A 20,760-nucleotide genomic window follows, 5' to 3' on the forward strand; every position below is an offset into this window, starting at 1 on the left:
GCAAAGCAGAGATAGCACAGAAGCTAGCACAAAAGGGTATTTGTCCCCGTGTCACTTTACTAATGAAGTTGTCCAGGGATTCCCTAAAGAGATGTTCCCCATCAAAGAGCACCGATGCTCTGCAAACCAAATTTGAGGTCTAAATCTAGGCATGTACTGACTTCATCATAAGGACTTTAAGCTGAGGAGTGGTGGGTGCAGACAACGACTTCTTGCTCAACGAGTTCAGCTTCTCAGATAAGCAAAAAGATCCCATCCACATCCTTGATAGGCTAAGGAAGACCTAGGGGAGTGAGAGGGGAAAGTGATCCTAGATGTCAGTTTCAGGTCCAATAGATGGGGTACTACAAGACACCCCCCCCCTTCCTTCCCAGCACGGTTAGGACCCATGTCTCTGCGCCTATTATGCAGGGGGCACAAGAATGTCCTATAGGCATATGCTTATAGTGAGCCTGCGAGCTAGCAAAACAAAAACGTGAATATGGCGCTTCACCCCACCCATGCTGAGTCCATCTTGCACTTGGTGGGGCTTGGATACGGCTATCCAAGGCTGTACGGAGGATCAGCCATTCTAGAAAGCTGAAGAAGAACCCCAGTGGCTCACAGCAATTGAAGAAAAACTTACTAGAAAAAAAAAAAAAATGGATTATTTCTCTCAGCATGGAGAGATGTTCGTTCTCCAAAGACAATAGCAAAAAAAACGAGGCATGCTGGGAGTTGGAGTTATTCTGGGCTATCCTTTCACCTGTTTTGCCAGTGTCCAATCTCCAAAATCAACAGCATAACCCAATGTTCCCAAATACTCTTCCGATGTCCTGTAAAGGAGAATTAACAAATATTTTATATCCACAGATATGTGCTTGACAACGCATGGTAAAAGGTGCACTTTAATTATATGACTACATTAAAGGAACCCTGTACTAAGAAATGGGAAGTCTGCTATTTTACTACTGTGTAAAAGAAAAGAAATTACCTGGCTTCAATATTTTGATCTGGAACAAGCATGCAGATTAGAAAACTTCAGGATGAATCAAAGCTCCCAATCTCCATACTTGTTTCAGGTATGTGACTTAGAAGCTACTGAAGATACTTGATAACCCATCACAGCCTGAGTAGTCAGGCCCCTTTCACAAGGGCATTCTGACCAGGTCCATCTGTAACTCTAGGTTCACATCTGCGCGGGTGGTGCCGCTGCAGATCCGCACAAAAATCCGTGCACCACCTGCACAGAGAAATGCAAACCCGCGAGCGGGTGTCATTGGTTCTAATGGCACACCACCAGCACTGGAAAACGTAACCGTACTGGGAACCAAGGTAGCCGTGCGGGCTGCATTTTCCAAAGAAGTGCAGGGACTTCGTCACGGTGTCCATTCAAATGGTCTCTCGTACCTGTGCAAAACGTGGCCCGCACGGCCACATATATGTGAACCGGGGGTTTGTTTTTCAAAGAGACCTGATTGGAAGGTCCACGCATTCCTATGGACAAACAGGTGTTAATAAAATTGTGTCTATTTACACTCATCTACCTCCAGGTCCAACTGGGTTCTCAAAAAAACAAATTTATGGAGTGGATTGGAGGTAGTTAGTTTACTCCCAGCCACCCCATAGAGCAGAGTGGGCTCTGTCAGTATCTGCTCAGCAGAAACTGAACACACACAGATGTATCATCCGCCTGCTCTGCTCACCAGGGGGATCAGCTCACAGATCCCCCTGCTGATCGAAAAGGAATCTGCCTTTTGTGAAAAGGGCCTAATGCTTTCAAAACGAGGCATCTAAAAAAAAAAAAAAAAGTCTTCAAACTCCTAAAAGTTTCCTTTAACTACTCAATTTAAATGCAGATATCAGTAACTTACAGTACAAATTATATATATATATATATATATATATATATATATATATATCCAAAAAAAAGCAAAAAATTTTCTGCAGCAACGGTGTTTCAGTACATTTTAATTTAACAAATATTTGGTTGAAAAGCATATCAAAACTTTGGAACAGGCAGACCTTAATGCAATAATATGTGATGAAAACAGGTGAATGTTTACCCGCTTTCTGAATATTTTAATGAACAATGACAAATTCTGACAAGACTTTCTGTAGATGTTAGCATACATATGATGCATTCCAAGAGAAACAAGGGTCTTGCAAGGTATACAACTGACCCCAGACACCCAGATAAAAAGGTAAAGATGGGTAAATACAACAGAAAACCAACCACACACTGAAGAAAGGACATACATAATTTCAATAGACTCACTGAGCTGATAATATCACACTCATAGAAACAGACATGTTGGATTAAAGAGAACCTGGCAAAGAGTTGTCAAAGAAGTAGGAAAATTATCTTTTTGGATCTAGAATTCTGAAAATATGATGTTGGTGTTACACACCTTCCTACTATTGCAACACGAAGCAATGAAACAAGGGAAAAATACCTTATATAATAGGCTGGTACATTCACATAGGTGCTGCATAAAGAAAGGCATTAAACACCTGGGTGTGAAAATGTCCAAGGTGAAAAGAATGCAAACTATGCTCATTGTTGCAAGCAATATCAGGCTCAAAGGCAACCCACCAGGGTCTCTAAAAATGTCTAAAATAGCGCAGTGCACCAAAAAACCCAATATTTAAGAGAGCACACATATTATGAATGTGAGCAGAGGGCACCTTTTTGTTTCCTGTGCTTATAGGCCCTATATGTGTGAAGCAGATTATGCACAACATGTCTTATTACAGGGTAAAGGGCATGATTTACACAGAAAAGCATCCAAAAAGAGATTAGTATCCAGCTGTTTAATGTGATCAGACTGATTGTTTGCTGTTAGCCAAATAAACTACTATGTTTCACTGGCCGCAAAGAATCCGCATTGAGTAATGTAGTCATCAGTAGATGGTCACTACGACAGGTTAGCCAAGTTTCACTACAGAAGGCACCAATTTTACACAAAACATTGAAACAGAACTCCAAAACAAAAAAAAGCAAAAAAAACACAGCGATACATAACACATATATGCATTTTCTTTTTAACTGCTCAAAAGGATCTGCGATTCTGTTTAGTCCATCTTGCAATTCACAAGGCTTTGTTACACTGTACCGCCTGGCAGAAGACATCACTGTTTCCTATTTTACCTTTGTAGCTTTTGGTATCACCTTCCTACTCCTACAGGACAATGAATCAGTTATATAGTGATGCTTAGAATTCATTGCTCAATGAGTAAGCCAGACGATAGATGCACCTGCCTAGGTATGAAATGTGAAATTGTATTAATCAAAAGGGGGGCTGAACAGTTACAAATCCCTTGGCAGTTAAACCTTTCACATGGGTATTTCAACTTTTTGAAAGGAGTTCCTCTTAATCTGCAAAACATTCAGAGAGTTTTTCCATATATGCCTGTCTTCTAGCAAAGGTGAGCCATTTCAATTCATGTTTTCTTCAGCACCATTATGAATGAAGCAGTAAACTACCAGTAAAGATTTAAAATCAAGCAATGATCATGGGTGTGTTCCCAACTAGGTGACTCTTGCAGTCTAATGACAGCCAGATTTAAAAGTCAAGTCATTGTCTTAAATAGAAATGCATAGCTAGTTATATATAGTGATGAAATAATAGCAGCACCCCAAAAAAGCCATTCTGTAGGATACAGCCATTTTCAGTAGAAAGAATCTGGTATGGAGGCATCATGTGTTTCCTGTCTAAATGAGATAAAAAAAAAAAAGAGAGAAGGCAGTGTGGAGAAATTTGACACATCAAGGGGAAAATGGTAAAACCTAAATTAAATTAAATGGCATGTGCCGATATTTAAAAAAGGAAAGAAGAAAAGCCATCTTAAGTTTGGTTTCCTTCTTGTTTCAAAACATTAAGTTCTTTAAATACATTTACGGTTTCAATCGGTACTGTGTTTTTGCTCTGCATTAACAGGCAGATAGACACTTATGCGATAAAATCCCACATCTCCTTCAGGTACCTTTCATGTAAAAATGCCATTTATATCAACTAGCAAAGACAACAGGTGTATGCTAAGACATAAAATGAGGACGTCCATTGTCTTCCAGTCTCCTTGTAAGTATCTCACAACCGGTCTCTGTGACTAAAAGGGTGTGCTCGAACTGTGCTGACCGTTTTCCATCTCTTGTCACTGCAGTCCAACCATCAGGCCAGGTCTCATCTTGCCATCCGCCTATTAAGTACATGAAAACAGGCATTTAGGAAAGGGTGCATGAAATAGTTTCCTGGTATAATTGCTGGATATAATTTTCTTACCCAACCTAAGCTGATAGTCCTGCAAATAACACTATATCCCTCTATGGCTACACTGATCTACTGTACCTATTGAAGAAAACGTGATTGTCACACAGACTGGAGTTCAAACATTTCTTCCTCTCTTTGTCTGCATTACATTGTGGATTGATGTGATTAGTAGCTTACAAAAAATAAAATAAATAAGGTGCTTTTTTCAGCTCACAGGATTGTGGTGGAATCATGCCAAAGTAGTACAGGAACCTCACACAAAATCACGCTGTGTTGAGTTGCATTGATGTGAACGGGCACCTTTGAAAACAATGTTAATTCCATTGCAATCAAGTCACATATGAAATTGCACTACTGTGTCAGCACTGGAGTCACGTTAACCAAGTGAGGCTCTGTTCAGAGATGGGAAAACAGGGAGGCTTTGCAGGAGTGAACCATTGTCATCAGTCGTAAGGACGTTGATCCACACCCTGGAATATTCACAATTTTAGGGCAATTTGGGGCATTTTGCCAAGGCACCCCTAAAGAACCCATAATGCACCCCAGAGCATTGCAGCCCCCTGGTTGAAATGCTGTATAGGTTTCCTCATGAGGGCTTCCCTGAAGAGTAGGCAATAAGGCAGAAGGAATTGATCTACATACACTAACCACCAACGACAAAGGGGCACTTCTATACTGACCACTAATGTTAGGGGGAGCCACAACTTTGTGTATCCTTTCAAATATTAGTATTAATTTAATCTCAATATTAATACAAAACATGCTGCTGCACAAAACAGGTGGGCAAAAAAGAAAAAAAAAAAAAAAAATTTGTCAGGTATGCCATATTTTTCAAAGATTCCCTTGGAGTAAAAAGGTTGAGAGAGGGGCGATGAAAAACTGCAAAAAAAAAACAAAACCAAAACAATGCTAGCAGGTACAGTGAGTAAAATAACTATTGAACATGTCAACATTTGTTTCAGTAAACATTTCTAAAGTATGCTTTTGACATGAGATTTTCACATCAGTAACAAACCATGCAAATCATACATACAAAGAAACCAAAACAAATAAGTACAGAAATTAAGTTGTGTAATGTACTCAAAGAACCCCCAGTGGGACTTTAATGCAGCAATAAGATCATACATATATTGAAAGACATTTTGTTAAGAGATTTTTGTCAACTTTAACCACTTGCCGACCGCGCATAGCCGAAAGACGGCTTCACCGCGGCCGGCCAGTTCTGAGTGGACGTCATATGACGTCCTCCCAGAACGCGCTCTCCTGCGCGCCCCAGGGGGCGCGCACCCGGCGATCTCCGTGATCGCTGTGTCCTACGGACACAGCTGATCACGTGATGTGGTGAAAGGCCAATCCCACCGGCCTTTTACCACGTGATCAGCGGTGTCCAATGACACGCTGATCACAGGAAAATGCAAGTGCCGGTTCTCGGCTGCACTTTCCTCACGCTGTCAGATCGTGAGGAAAGTACTGCCGAGAACCGGCAGTTGTCAGAGCGGGGATCGGCACCGATCATCAGGGCACTGATGATCAGTGCCCTGATGATCGGTGCCCAGCAGTGACCCCCGCAAGTTCCGATCAGCAGTGCGCCCACTAGCCCCGCCCACCCATTCCCAGCAGTGCCCCCACCTGTGCCCAGCAGTGCCCCCACCTGTGCCCAGCAGTGCCCCCACCTGTGCCACTCTGCAGTGCCACCTACCTGTGCCCAGAAGTGCCACCTACATGTGCCCAGCAGTGCCACCCACCTGTGCCCACCCACCTGTGCCCACCAGTGCCACCCACCTGTGCCCACCAGTGCCACCCACCTGTGCCCACCCACCAGTGCTGTCCACCAGTGCCACCCACCAGTGCTGCCAGTCAGTGCCACCAGTCAGTGCCCAGGGGTTGTGCCAGTCAGTGCCGCCAGTCAGTGCCCAGAAGTGATGCCAGTCAGTGCCGTCTATCAGTACCCATCATCAGTGTCACCTATCAGTGCCGCCTATCAGTGCTGCATATCAGTGCCGCCTATCCGTGACCCCTAATTAGTGCTGTCTATCAGTGCCGCCTATCCGTGCCACCTCATTAGTACTGCCCATCAGTGCCCTTTAGTGCTGCCTATCAGTGCCCATCAGTGCCGCCTATCAGTGCCCATCAGTGCCGCCTCATCAACGCAAATCAGTGAAGGAGAAAAAATACCTGTTTGAAAAATTTTATAAAAGAAACAAATAAACTTTTTTTTTTTTTCAAATTTTTTGCACTTTTTTTAATTTATAGCGCAAAAAGTAAAGCGCCCAGTGGCAATTAAATACCACCAAAAGAAAGCTCTATTTGTGAGAAAAAAATGATCAAAATTTCATATGGGTACAATGTTGCATGACCGCGCAATTGTCAATCAAAGTGCGGCAGCGCTGAAAGCTGAAAATTGGCCTGGTAAGGAAGGGGGTATAAGTGCCCGGTAGGCAAGTGGTTAATACATACACATTTCCATTGAAATATTACATACATGGTTTCTAAAAGAGAATTTTTACATTTGTCTCTTGGGTTCTGATTCACAGACTACATATCACTCTGATGATTTGGTAAGCATTACATTTGCTTTTATGTGTCTGCTACAAAGCAAGTAGTCATTGGCTGCTTTGGCCGCCACTCCAGACTTGGGACATAGGTGCACTAATTCAATCCCCAATTACCAAACCACCTACACACAGCCCTATTTAATGAGCATTCATTTTACATTTATTTCTTGGTCTTCTGACTCACAGGCTGTCTATGCTTCACTCTGATGATTTGGTGAGCATTACATTTGCTTTTATATGTCTGCTATAAAGCAAGTAGTTCAGACCATAAATGATTACTTTAATGCATATATGGCTTGTTCTGATTTCATTCTTAGTTTACTACTTTGATATACTGGTTAAATTGCTCCATGGTAGCATGGTTTGACTTGCCTTATCTATAGCCAATTACTTGGATGTAATTTATACTAATTGTGGCTCACTATCTCTTTTGACTATTAGGGATTTGTTCCCTACAGCATCTTTTTTTGTGTCTCCTTGCAGGCTTAGTGAGCAACAATTTTTGTTGCGTGTTTCTTGCAGATTATACTAGATCTCATAATCAGGTGGCTTTTCTCTTTTTTCTTTGACCAGCACTGATGATAATTCTCGTTGCAGTACCATAAAATTATTTATTTATACCCCATCAATTTGTGATTGGGATATATTTATTTTTCCATCATATGATATTGTTAATGTATAGTTCTTTTTTATACTACCATTGGTTATCGCTAATTGTCTGAATAATATTTGGATCTTTTAGTTTTACGTGCCACTTTTGTCTTTGTTCTATGGGATCTGACATATTAATTTCTCCAAGGAATGGAAGTATCTTAAATTTACCACTATATTTCCTTGAGTTGCTACGTCCATTACCTAGCAAAATTCTATTTGTTCCATACATTGGCCTGTTCAAGACACGGTCAGTTTCATTTCATGATACATCCTTTATGGACCATTCTTGAATGCACATTTTATTAGGTATATCCCTTTGGTCTGACTATTTGGGATTTAATATATTCTATTCTTTATACCACCTTTAGTTCCATTGGGGGGAAGGTTTTGGTGCCCCTTTGTAAGTCCTTGCTGTCTGGTGAGTTACATTTGACTACTCTTGCCCTCTTGGATCATGAAAAACCGCCGGAACATGGTGTCTAGTCTCCCATCTTGGATGTCATCCCCTCTTTTGCTCTAATATATGTTTTTGTAAGTAAAAAAAAGGTTTTTGGTTATGTGATCAGTTGATTTATTTTTTGGTATACTCATTTATGATTGTTTATACATTAAACTAGAAAGCCCTTTGTCTCTCATGCCCCCTGAGAAAAATCTAGAATGTGGAATGATCGAAATGCGTTGGAGTATTCTCTTTTCTGTGTGGTTTCATAGTTTTTGTATTAAGAGTTCTCTTGTAGGAACACTGTCAGAGCAATATTCTTTTTAGAAACCATGTATGTAATATTACAATGGAAATGTGTATGTAATAAAGTTGACAAAAAAATCTCTTAAAATGTCTTTCAATATATGTATGATCTTATTGCTGCATTAAAGTCCCACTGGGGGTTCTTTGGGTACATGCATTCATATAGGGACGAGCAGCCAGATACTCAACCTTTTTTGTTATGTGTAATAAAATGGAATGCTCACCACGCAAGACTCCATTGCTGAAGAAAAAGCATGTGGAAGCTAGTTTAATGTCTGCTGCACAACATTTAGACAAGCCTGTGAAATACTGGGAGAATATAGTCTGGTCAGATGAGACCAAAATTGAACTCTTTGGATGCCATAATACACACCATGTTTGGAGGTCAAATGGCACTTCATATCACCCCAAAAACACCATACCAACAGTGAAGTGTTGGAGGTGGGGACATGGTGTGGGGCTGTTTTGCAAAATACAGTACTGGTAAACTTCATATCACTGCAGGAAGGATGAATGGAAAAATGTACCAAGACATTCTTGATAAAAATCTATTGCCATCTACCCGGATAATGAAGATGAAATGAGGGTGGACATTTCAGCAAGATGATCAACAATGATCAAAGCCAAGGAAACTCTTATTTGGTTTCAAAGAAAGAAAGTAAAGCTGCTAGACTGGCCCAGCCAATCACCTGACTTGAATCCAGTAGATAATCTATGGAAAGAACTAAAGATCAGAGTTCATAGAAGAGGCCCACAGAACCTTCTAGATTTGAAGACTGTTTGTGTGGAAGAATGGGCCAAAAATCACACCTGAGCAATACATGCGACTAGTTTCTCTATAAAGGAGGTGTCTTGAAGTGGTCATTACCAACATAGGATTTTGTAGGAAGTATAAAATAAATTTCAGTTAGCGCATTCAATACTATTTCCCTGTGTCAGTCCATTATACTACACAATTTCTGAACATATTTGTTTTGGTTTCTTTGTATGTATGGATTGCATGGGTAGTTACCAACATGTGGTGAAAAATGTTCATAGCACCTTTTGAAATATATTTACTGAAAAAAATGGTAACATGTTCAACACTTATTTTACCAGCTGTACATGGTGGTAGTCCATTTAAGAGCTTATAGTCTACAAACCTTGTTACTATGCACAATTGGCTATGCTTCCTGTGCAGTACTGCTGCACACAGAAGTATTGCTTTACTGTTCCCCCTTCCTCCCTCTCACTGCAAGTCTGCCAGTGTGCTAAAAATTACCACAAAAGCAATAAACTACATAAAGGTCAGTGTATTATCTAAGCATTTGTTGAACAGGGAAGAAATTTGGGGAGTAAAAAAAATTGCCATTTTAATGATGATGATGTGCCATTATTCCTTCTACTGACACCAATGATGGGGCACTATTGCTCCCACTGACACCAATGATGAGGCACTATTGCTCTCACTGACACCAACAATGGGGCATTATTCCAATCAACATTACCCATTATGGGGTACATTTCCTTCTCTTCCTGACTACAGGTGCTATGTAATTTTACTCCCACTCATCCCAGACCCTATATATTTATAAACTATATAGGGTCTGGGATTAAAAATACAGTTTCAGTCTTTGCAAATGACACCAAGCAGTGCAGTGGAATAACGTCCTTACAGGATTTCTCCAACTTACATGCCGACCTCAATGCACTGTTTAATTGGGCAACTATGTGGGAAATGAGGTTTAATGTTGATAAATGTAAGGTTCTGCACTTGGGAGCTAAGAATATGCATGCATCATACATACTAGGGGGGAGTACAACTGGGGGAATCAATGGTGGAGAAGAATCTGGGAGTTCTGGTAGATCACAAGCTTAATAATGGCATGCAATGCCAAGCTGCGGTTTCTAAAGCAAGCAAAATCCTCTCTTGTATTAAAAGAGGTATAGACTCCAGAGAGCGATATCATATTACCCCTGTACAAATCATTAGTAACACCTCATCTGGGCTATGCAGTTCAGTTTTGGGCACCAATTCACAAAATGAATATTGGGGAACTGGAGAAAGTGCAGAGAAGAGCAACGAAACTGAAAAGAGGCATGGAGGAGCTCAGCTATGAGGAAAGATTAGAGGAACTAAATTTGTTCTCTCTTGAGAAGAGGAGATTAAGGGGGGATATGATCAACATGTATAAATACATCAGTGGTTCCTATAGTGAACTCGGTGTAGAGTTATTCACCCTGAGGTCATCACAGAAGACAAGGGGGCACTCTTTATGTCTGGAGGAAAAGTGTTTAATAGCCAAATATGGAAAGGTTTCTTCACAGTAAGAGCTGTGAAAATGTGGAATAGATTCCATTGAGATTTGGTCCTGGCCAGCTGAGCAGATTGCTTTAAAAAAAAGGAATGGATTCTTTCCTAGATACAAATATAACTGGATACTGACATTTATAGGTAAAGTTGATCCAGGGAAATATCTGATTACCTTTCGGGGGATCAGAAAGGACTTTTTTTCTCCTGCAGGAGCAAAATTGGACCGTGGTTTGCTGGGGGGTTTTTTTTTTTGCCTTCCTCTGGATATAGGATTATAACTTTTTTTTGTTAGTGTTGAACTAGATGGACTTTTGTCTTTTTGCAGCCAGACTAACAATAACTATGTAAAAGCCACATGACCTCTTGAGATCTTTCCAAATCTGATTGAAATAATAATGCAAAACTGCACTGGCGAAACCTCCACACCTTTGGTGCACTTAATAGGGAACAATTCATTTAAAGAAACGACTCTTGTTCCTGTCCCTCTACATAACCCAACAGTCACAAAGTGCTGGAAAAACAGCTGCACTATTTTCTTTAGCTGTATATGGGCCCAATTCTGTTAAATAAGGTCAGTACAGTTTAAGTTTGAGGCATTCTGCACACCAAGCATATATCAGAAGTGAAATGTTAGACAGTTTTGACAGGATTTCTGGCTTACCTTCACAGATCATTGGTTCAATTGTAAATACATGACCTGGCTTCATCACACCAACTGCTTTGTTTTCTACATAACAAAAAAATAAATTTATTTCCAAACACGAAGCCACAAGACAGAATAACTGATTAAAAAAAAAAAAGGGGGGGGGGGAGTCGCCTTCTGAGCATATACATTGAATACATGTTCTCTGTTAAATATTACATTTTATAACCCAAAAATGTGCACTCCCTGAAAACGCACTATAGCCTCTTAAAAAAAGGTAGCCACCAACCATATAAAAACTGTAGTATTTGGCAATTATGAATAGGATATGTATGTCTGCCTTCTGTACACATTTGCTGCTCAACGACTCCCAAGCAATTACCCTTCACAAACCAGCTGAGCTTTGAAGAGAACAGCAGTCAAGGGATTTCCAATAAAAAGTAAAAGAAATTTTAAATAAATACCAAGCAAAACTGAAGAATATTGAAGTTTCATGTCTAGTAGGTAGTTACCATTGTGGCTTTAAGTGTTTACTACATATTTCTACAATTGTTTTGCTCTTTTCACCAGTACAAACAGTTAATACAATACTTTACACAGGGAAAAGTTAAAGTGCACCTCTAGCTGAACTCCAACCTCCCCCAATTTTGGACATAGAGATAATAGATTAAAACTGCTGTCATTAGCAGTTCACTGTTGTGTCCCCTTTAGGTAGATTAATCTATTTGTCCCATGACCACTGTGAGCAGGACAGAAAAATACTGGGAAATCCAGATTTTACAGCTGTCACTTGAACAGGAGGTGAAATTTACCAATGGGGACACCTGTCTAAAAGATTATTTTGCCTCAGTTCAGAGAGAATTAGTCTCTTCCTGTTTTGGCTCTGGGATAAAAAGTTAAAATACTCCAAGTGTACAAAAATAAAAAGGCATTCTAAATATTGCTTTTCTTATCTCTGCAAAACTAGGGAAAAAAAAAAAAAAAAAGAAGGTTTTTTTAGCAAGATATACAGTACTGTGCAAATGTCTTAGGCAGGTGTAAAAAATGCTGTGAATTAGGAATGCGTTCAGAAATAGTAGTGTTAACAGTGTATTTTTAATCAATTAACAAAATGGAAAGCAAATGGACAGAAGAGAAATCCAAATCAAATCAAAATTTGGTGTGACCACCCTTTACCTAAAAGAATTGATGTTGTTTTGAAGGCACACTTGCACAGTTTTTGAAGGAACTGTTCTGGTAAGTTGTTCAAAACATCTTGGAGAACTAACCATGGATCTTCTGTGGATGTAGGCCGCCTTATATCCTTCTGTCTCTACATGTAATCCCAGACAAGACTCCCCATGATGTTGAAATCATGGCTATGTGAGGGCCAAACCAGCACTTCAGGGCTCCTTGTTCTTTACACTGAAGATACTATTTTGCCAATGTATTGGGATGCCTGCCTTTACACGCACATGAACTTTAATGGCATCTCAGTCTTAGTCCATAGAATTCAATATTGAGTTGGCCCACCCTTTACAGCTATAACTGCTTCAACTCTTCTGGGATGGCTATCCACAATATTTAGGAGTGTGTCTATGGGAATGTTTGACCATTCTTCCAGAAGCACATTTGTGAGGTCAGGAACTGATGTTAGACGAGAAGGCCTGGCTCGCAGTCTCCACTCTAATTCATCTCAAAGGTGTTCTGTCGGGTTGAGGTCAGGACTCTGCAGGCCACCCCCAACTCGCTCATCCATGTCTTTATGGATCTTGGTTTACGCACTGGTGCGCAGTCATATTGGAACAGGAAGGGGCCATCACCAAACGATTCGCAAAAATTTGAGAGCATGAAATTGCCCAAAATGTCTTGGTATGCTGACACCTTAAGAGTTCCCTTCACTGAAACCAAGGGGCAAGCCCAACCCCTGAAAAACAACCCCACACCATATTTCCCTTTCCACCAAACTTTATACTTGGCACAGTGCAGTTAGGCACGTACCATTCTCGTGGTAACCACCAAACCCAGACATGTCCATCAGATTGCCAGACAGAAAAAGCATGATTCGTCACTCCGGAGAACAAGACTCCACTGCTCTAGAATGCAGTGGTGGCTTGCTTTACTCCACCGCATCCGACGCTATGCATTGCACTTGGTGATGTAAGGCTTGGATGCAGCTGCTCGGCCATGGAAACCCATTCCATGAAGCACTCTCTGCAATGTTGTTGCGCCAATCTGAAAACCACATGAAGTTTGGAGGTCTCAGTTGAGCTTGCTGTTCTTAGTTGCTTACAATACCACTAACAGTTGACCGTGGAATATTTAGTAGCAAGGAAATTTCACAGATGGACTTATTGCACAGGTGGAAACCTATCACGGTACCACGCTAAATTCACTGAACTCCTGAGAGCGACCCATTCTTTCACAAATGTTTGCAGAAGCCGTCTGCATGCCTAGGTGCTTGATTTTATACACCTGTGGCCATGGAGGTGATTACAACACCTGAATCCAATGAGTAGGTGTCCTAATGCTTTTGGCAATAAAGTGTAGTTGCTAATGACATTGCCTGCATGTTTGGGGTCATTATGTTGCTGCAGAATAAAATTTGGGGCAAATCACACTTGTCCCTGATGGTATGGGCATGAGGAGGATAGGGATCTACCTGTATCTCTCAGCACTGAGGACTCCATTGATCCTGACCAAATCTCCAAGGTTCCTTGCAAGTTTTGGGTTGCATTTCTGCAAATGGAGATGGAGATTTGGTCAGGATCAATGGTATCCTCACTGCTGAGAGATACAGGAAGATACTTATCCATCATGCCATACCATCAGGCGAGGCGCATGACTGGCCCCAAATTTATTCTGCAGCAGGACCCAAGCATACAGCCAATGTCATTAAAAACTATCTTAAGTGTAAAGAACAACAGAGTCCTGAAAAAGATGGTTCGGCTCCTACAGAGCCCCGATCGTAACATCAAGGCTGTCTGGGATTACATAAAGAGACAGAAGGATTTGAGGCAGTCTACATCCACAGAAGATCTGTGGTTAGTTCTCTAAGATGTCTGGAACAACCTACCTGCTGAGTCCCTTCAAAAACTGTGTGCAAGTGTACCTAGAAGAATTAATGCCGTTTTGAAAGCAAAGCGCAGTCACACCAAATATTGATTTGATTTGGATTTCGCTTCTGCTCATTTACTTTCCATTTTGTTAAATCGAAGGGAAAAAAAAAAACTATTAGCACTTCTATTTCTGAAAGCATTCTTGATTTACAGCATTTTTTTTTTCACATCTCCTTAAAACGTTTGCGCAATAATACACACACACTTTCAAAAGGTAGGCTGCTATTTGAAATCTAAATACAAACAGAATGCAATGATTTGCAAATCTTGTAAACCCATATTTTATTCACAACAAAAAACAGAAAACATCAAATGTTGCAACTGAGAAAATGTACCATTTCAAGAAACAAGGTAATTTTGAAACTGACGGCAAGGCATCTCAAAAATATTGGGAAAATCGCATATTTTTTTATTTTTTAATAGTGCCTGTGTTGCATGTAATGCTCCTTATGTGTTATGCAGTAATTGACACCTATTGGTCACTGAATAGGAGGTCCAAATTTCCTGACATATCCTCTCCACAGTAATTGTTAAATTCTGAGTGCAATTTTTTTTTTTTTTATTATTGTAAGCCTTTTGCACTATTTTTTCGATAAATACAATAGCTTGGAAAAAAAAATGTTTGGACAAGGCAACAAAAAGCTGGCAAAGTATGTGGTACTAACAAGGAAGAGCTGGAAGAACATTTTGAAATTAATTAGGTTAATTGGCAACATGACTGAGTATAAAAAGAGCAGATTAGAGAGTCAAAGAGTGTCTCTGAATAAAAGATCTGTGAAAAGCTGTCTCTAAAAACTAATTTCAAATTAATGTTAGTCAACGTAAAACTGCTAAGGCTTTAAATAAATCTTCATCTACAGTAAATCAAAAGATTCTGAGAATCTAGAGAAATCTTTGTGCAAAAGGGACAAGGCCATAATGCAGTATTGGATGCCTGTGATCTTCTGGCCCTCAGATGGCATTGCATTAAAAACAGGCATGGTTCTGTGAGGATATTATTACATGGGCTCAGGAATACTTATACATAAAAAAAAAAAATTAAATGACTGAACAGTTTGGTGTGCCATCCAAAAATACAAGGTAAAGCTACCATGCAAAGAAGCCATACCTGGACATGACCCAAGAAGGCCACTGTCCTTTCTGGGCCAAAACTTATGTAAAATGGTCTGCTGTAAAGTGAAAACCGGTTTTGTCTGTGGTCAGACGAACTGAAATGTGACATTTTTGGTAACCACGGGTGGAGAGTCCTCCGGACTAAAGAGGATATTCTGGTTTGTTGTCAGGACTCACTTTAAAAGCCTGCATCTCTGATGGTATAGGGGTGCATTAGTGTGTATGGAATGGGTAGCTTGCACATTTAGAAAGGCATCATCAATGCTCAAAGCTACATCAACGTTTTAGAGCAGCATATGCTCACATTCAGATGACCTCTTTGTCAGGGAAGGCCTTGCATATTTCAGTAGAACAATGCTGAACTGCATACGGCATCTATGACAACAGCATAGCTTCATAGTAGAACAGTCCCTGTGCTTTTTTTTTTTTTTAAAGAAACTTTATTTGGTTTTATTGTATACACACATTAACCAACGGTGAAATTATGCAGTAATCATAGCTTGGCAACATGTCGAAGCCGGTGAAAGAATCAAGAATAATAATTGTACATGAAAACAAATTGTCAAAACCCCAAGAGAAACAAAGAGGCATCAGAGAAATTTAGTAAAGAGAAAGTTACTTATAGGAAGGAGACATCGTCTGATGTAACAGGTGACAAGGGCTTAAGAATAGAGTTTACAAGGGTTTAGAAAAGTACATGTACAGTATATATCTTCATTTGTATGGTTAACTTATAGATGCGCAAATGTATGCCATGTTGACCATTTGTCAAATGACCAAGAGGAAGGTCATCGTGTATATGGGTAAGAAGTAGATGCAAAATGAGAGCAGAAGGTAGAGATAGAGCAGTGAAGAAAGGAGAACAAGGAGCTGCAAGAACCAGCCCAGAAAAGAGTATACGGACAGAAAAGAAAATGAGAAAAGGAGGGCAAGGAATTTTGTTACCAAAGAGCAGAGATCAGAAGTCAGAGGTCTGAGATCAGAAGACCAAGAGGACAGGCCAGAATATAGAGATTAGGAAACTAAGATAATAGGGTGTTAGAATAGTAGGCTACTATGATGATATAATATTATAGGAAGCAGCTCAACATTACATGTGAAAGTGTGCTATTACGGGGACTCTTCACTAAGGGTCAACAGTGAAGCGAGATTATGAAGGACAGCGAGAATAAGAAAACAGGAGCCAAGGCGTAAAAAGGGCAGATAGTCAAAGTAGGTGAGTAAAGGTTCTTGAAGACTTAGAGAAGGTAATTTAGCAGTCATTTGCCCCCTAAGACAAATAAAACACGTGCATCAGGAATCGCCTAGAGGCTAAGTTAGGGCTAGGTTAGAAGTCCTTGGGAGGGAAGTTGGGTCTCCGAAGTAGGAAATGTTCTTGAAACGTATTGACCCCATTTGCGGTTGAACTTTTCCTCTCCTGATGTAGATGGAGAGATATGGATACTGAGCCGATCCAAGCGAAGTAAGAAGTTAAGTTCCAATTTGACATCCGAGATAGTTGGCGGGCCGTTGGAAACCCATTTTTTTAGAATAGATCTTCTTGCAGCCATCAGACAAGTGGACAGCCACGGTTTGGCGGCTCTGAGCCTAGCAATGTGCTGGTGTGTAGCAGCAGACACGGAAGCATCCAAGTTGCCAAAAAGAAGCAGCAGTGGGTCTCTAGGTAACGGGAGAGTAGTGATGAAAAGCATGAAGTTCAAAAGTTGGTTCCAAAAGGTAGAGATTGATGGGCAATTCCAGAACCTGTGGTGAAGTGTCGGCTTACATAGACCACAGAGCGGACACGTAGAGATCAAGGAGTCTGAACGTGAGTACAGACAGGGCATATAAGCGTGATGCATAATTTTAAACTGTTGCTCTCGCCAAAATTCGTTTGTGTTAAATGCACAGGTCATGTTAAAACCTGCGAGTATTTGTTCCGCAGTGAAGGCATTGTCAAAGTCTCGGATCCACGATTTGATGGATGTGGAGGATTCCAGCGGTGTTGCATAATGCATAGACAATGGACTATATATATCAGATATGTTATATTTCTGATTCCTAACAAGGACCTCTATCACCGTCGTGCAGAAACGAGTAAGTTTATTTTGAGCTATGGATTGCACAAAATTCCTGATTTGTAAAATGTACAAAAAATGATGAGAAGGCAACTCAAACGAGCTAAGGATTTGTTGGAACGGAAGGGGAGATCCTGATGCAAAGTCATATAATTGGCTAACAAGTCTAAGTCCCTGATTGTACCATAAATCGTAAGCTGCATGTTGTTGAGAGACAGAGAAGGAAGGATTGTGATGAATGGGGAGAAAACGAGATATCCAGGGAGAAACTCCTAGTCTACGTCTGACCTCCCTCCACGTGAACAGTGTGTCCCGTATGAGTGGATTATGTTTAAGATGCTCCGGGAGTGAGTTAAAGTTGGAGTGTAGTCCCTGTGCTTAACTGGCCTGCCTTCAGTCCAAACCTTTCACCAACTGAAATTATTTGGCACATCTTGCAATGAAAAATAAAAACAGACCCAGGACAGTTGAGCAGTTACTCATACCAGGCAAGAATGGGACACCATTCTCTCCCAAAACTCCAGCAACTGGTCGTCTTGGTTCCCAGATGTTAACAGAGCGTTGTTAAAAGGTGGCGATGCTAAACCCTGTCCCAACTTTGAGACTTGTTGCTTTCACCAATTTCAAAATTACATTATTTTTTCCATAAAATGGTACATTTTCTCAGTTTAAACATTTGATGCACGTTTTGTTTTTTTTAGTTTTCTATTGTGAATACAATATGGGTTTATGAGTTTTTCAAATGTTTGCATTCTGTTTTCAAGTAGATTTTGCACAGCGTCCCAACTCTTCTACAATTGGGGTTGTCAAAGAACATTATAAACACATTTATATCACTTTCACATAATTTCTGTTCTCAGCTGCAAAAGGGGCTTAGAGAGATGGAGGTGAAGAAGCAGTAGTACACTGATCTTTCTAGTGAAGGACTGTACAGAAAAGGAAGGGGGGGGGGGGGGTCTGTCAGCAGAAGTCTGATCATCGAAGGACAAACAGGTTATGCTCCCAGTAAAGCAGAGAGACTGTCAGAATTGCTAGGTATTTCCCACACAGGAATACAAAGAGAACAGTATACTTTAAAAAAAAATAAGTATGTGGTACAACAGACACATCAAAATGTTGGGGTAACATTCTTTACATTTCAAGGAAACATTTAAAATGTTTTGTCTGTGTCTCCATTTAAAAGATCTCCCCTCACTCAGCTAATAAAAATGGGTAAACCTTTGGCTGGAGTTTTGCTTTAAGTTTTTAGCACGTTTCAGTGGATTTGCAATTTAAAATAATCACATTTTGTTGCTTTGTAGCCTGAATTGAAGACAGACAAACACAGTCTTTGTTTTACTCAGTGCAACTTATAACATCCATGTGAAAGATATAACACCAACATGTCTGGGGAAAAAAAAAAAAAAAATTCAAAAACAGGATCACTGAGCTGGAAAAAGGATCTGATACCTTGTGTTAGTATTTTGTTGAAACACCTTTTGCTTGAATTACAGCCTTTGGTTTGTTGGGATATGTCTCTACTAGTGGTGCACCGAAATGAAAATTCCTGTGTCCCGAAAACGAAAATTCAAAATGCACTTGGCCGAAAACCGAAACGTGCAGTTTTTAAAAACTTTGATTTAAAAAAGAAAATTTTTTATATATATATATATATATATATATATATATATATATATATATATATATATATATATATATATATATATTTTATTTTTTATTTTTTTTAAATATACACATACACCAATTCTTTTGTAAAATATGAAAGAGGATGTTACGGCGAGTAGTTACCCAACATGTCACGCTTTAAAATTGCACATGCTTGTGGAATGGCGTCAAACTGCGGTACTTAAAAATCTCCATGGGTGACAGTTTAAAAATTTCTACAGGTTAGCAGTGTAACGTTACAGAGGAGGTCTAGTGTGAGAATTATTGCTCTTGCTCAGATGTTCGTGGCGATACCTCACGTGTGTGGTTTGAACACAGTTTACATATGTGGGAGTGGCCTACGTATGCGTTCACCACTACGTGTGAGCACGGGGGGACTTTAAACTTTTTTTTTTGCACTGTCCCTTTAAAAAAAAAAAAAAAATTAAATCTCTTTTATATCTATCACAAGGAATGCATGCATCCCGTGATAGAAATAATTAGTGACAGGTCCTCTTTATGGAGAAATATGGGGTCAATAAGACCCCACATCTCTCGTCCACAATGTAAAGCATTAGATCAAAAAAAGCATTGATCTAGTGCTTTAAAAGAAATGGCAGGAACCGGAAGTGACATCGCTCCAGTCCTCCAAGGGCATAGAGATGAGTGGAGGCCATCTTTCCTTCACTAATCTTTATGTCCAGTGCCGGGATCGTTCAATGGTTTCTCAGGTAAGGCTGAAAACTACCGAGCGGCGGTCGGTGGCGGTGAGGCACCTGTATCAGTGCACTTTTTCATATCGGCCGACCGCTGATAGGAATGTTTTCAGCTGAAACCTTTCGTCCAACAAAATTTCGGTTCATTCCTAGTCTCTACTATCTTTGCACATCTACACTTTGCAATATTTGTCCACTCTTCTTTTCAGAACTGCTCAAGATCCGTTAAATTTGATGGTGATCGTTTGTGGACTGCAGGCTTCAAGTCATTCCACAGATTTTCAGTGGGGTTTAAGTCTGGGCTCTGACTAGGATATGCAACGGCATTCACCTTTTTCTCTTTCACCTTTATCTCCTATATTTTTTCTGACATGTTAGTGTTATATCTTTCACGTGGATGTTATAGGTTGCACAATAGAGCTGTATAAAACAAAAATGGTGCCTGTCTTCATTTCAGTCTGCAAAGCAATAAAATGTGATTTTAAAAAGAGTTTGGGGGGGTTATCTTTTATTCCCACTGTAGAACTTAAAGCCACTGGATCAACATGACACAAACGCAATAAGCATTTTTATAAAGGGTAGCAAGGGTAACCTCCTTATAGTTCTAACAACAGTTTTCCCTAAAATGTATTACATGCAATAATGCAGGAGAAAGCTGAGCAGCCTGACGTGGTGGTAGCTTCATGGCTGCTCACACATTTTGTTCAAACAGTTGATTGACAAAGACCAATACCTGCCAGTGAGGATTACATAGATAGAAGGGTCTACGTGCCATAGAAGCTTAAACAACTGAAAATTCACTGTAAATGTAGTAGGAATAAATCTAAATGTTGCAAATTTGAATGGATGTGTACAGTTGCAGAACAGAAAAGATATCAATTACTTACATAAAACTAGCATGGCAACAAACATTAGGGGAGTCTAATGCAGGCCACACATGGTTCGAATTCCGAATTATTTTTCATCCAAAAATCGAAATGTCGTTAGTTCTG

The 20,760-nt window shown here is 40.1% G+C and overlaps 1 protein-coding gene across 1 annotated transcript in view; it reads right to left on the bottom strand.

Moving 5' to 3' along the window:
* Positions 1–1,930: 1,930 nt before the first annotated feature.
* Positions 1,931–20,760, bottom strand: part of METAP1 (methionyl aminopeptidase 1) — a 61,650-nt gene continuing 42,820 nt past the window's right edge. The window contains exons 10-11 of the mRNA XM_089680579.1: positions 11,159–11,224; positions 1,931–4,179 (exon numbers count right to left, since the gene is read on the bottom strand). Of these exons, the coding sequence (XP_089536705.1) occupies positions 4,019–4,179; positions 11,159–11,224 (227 nt within the window). The 3' untranslated portion in view covers positions 1,931–4,018. The remainder of the gene's footprint in view (positions 4,180–11,158; positions 11,225–20,760) is intronic.

This window comes from Staurois parvus, unplaced genomic scaffold, assembly GCF_062004578.1.
Source record: "Staurois parvus isolate SC_StPar_1 unplaced genomic scaffold, SC_StPar_1.0 ptg000244l, whole genome shotgun sequence".
Lineage (NCBI taxonomy): Eukaryota > Metazoa > Chordata > Amphibia > Anura > Ranidae > Staurois > Staurois parvus.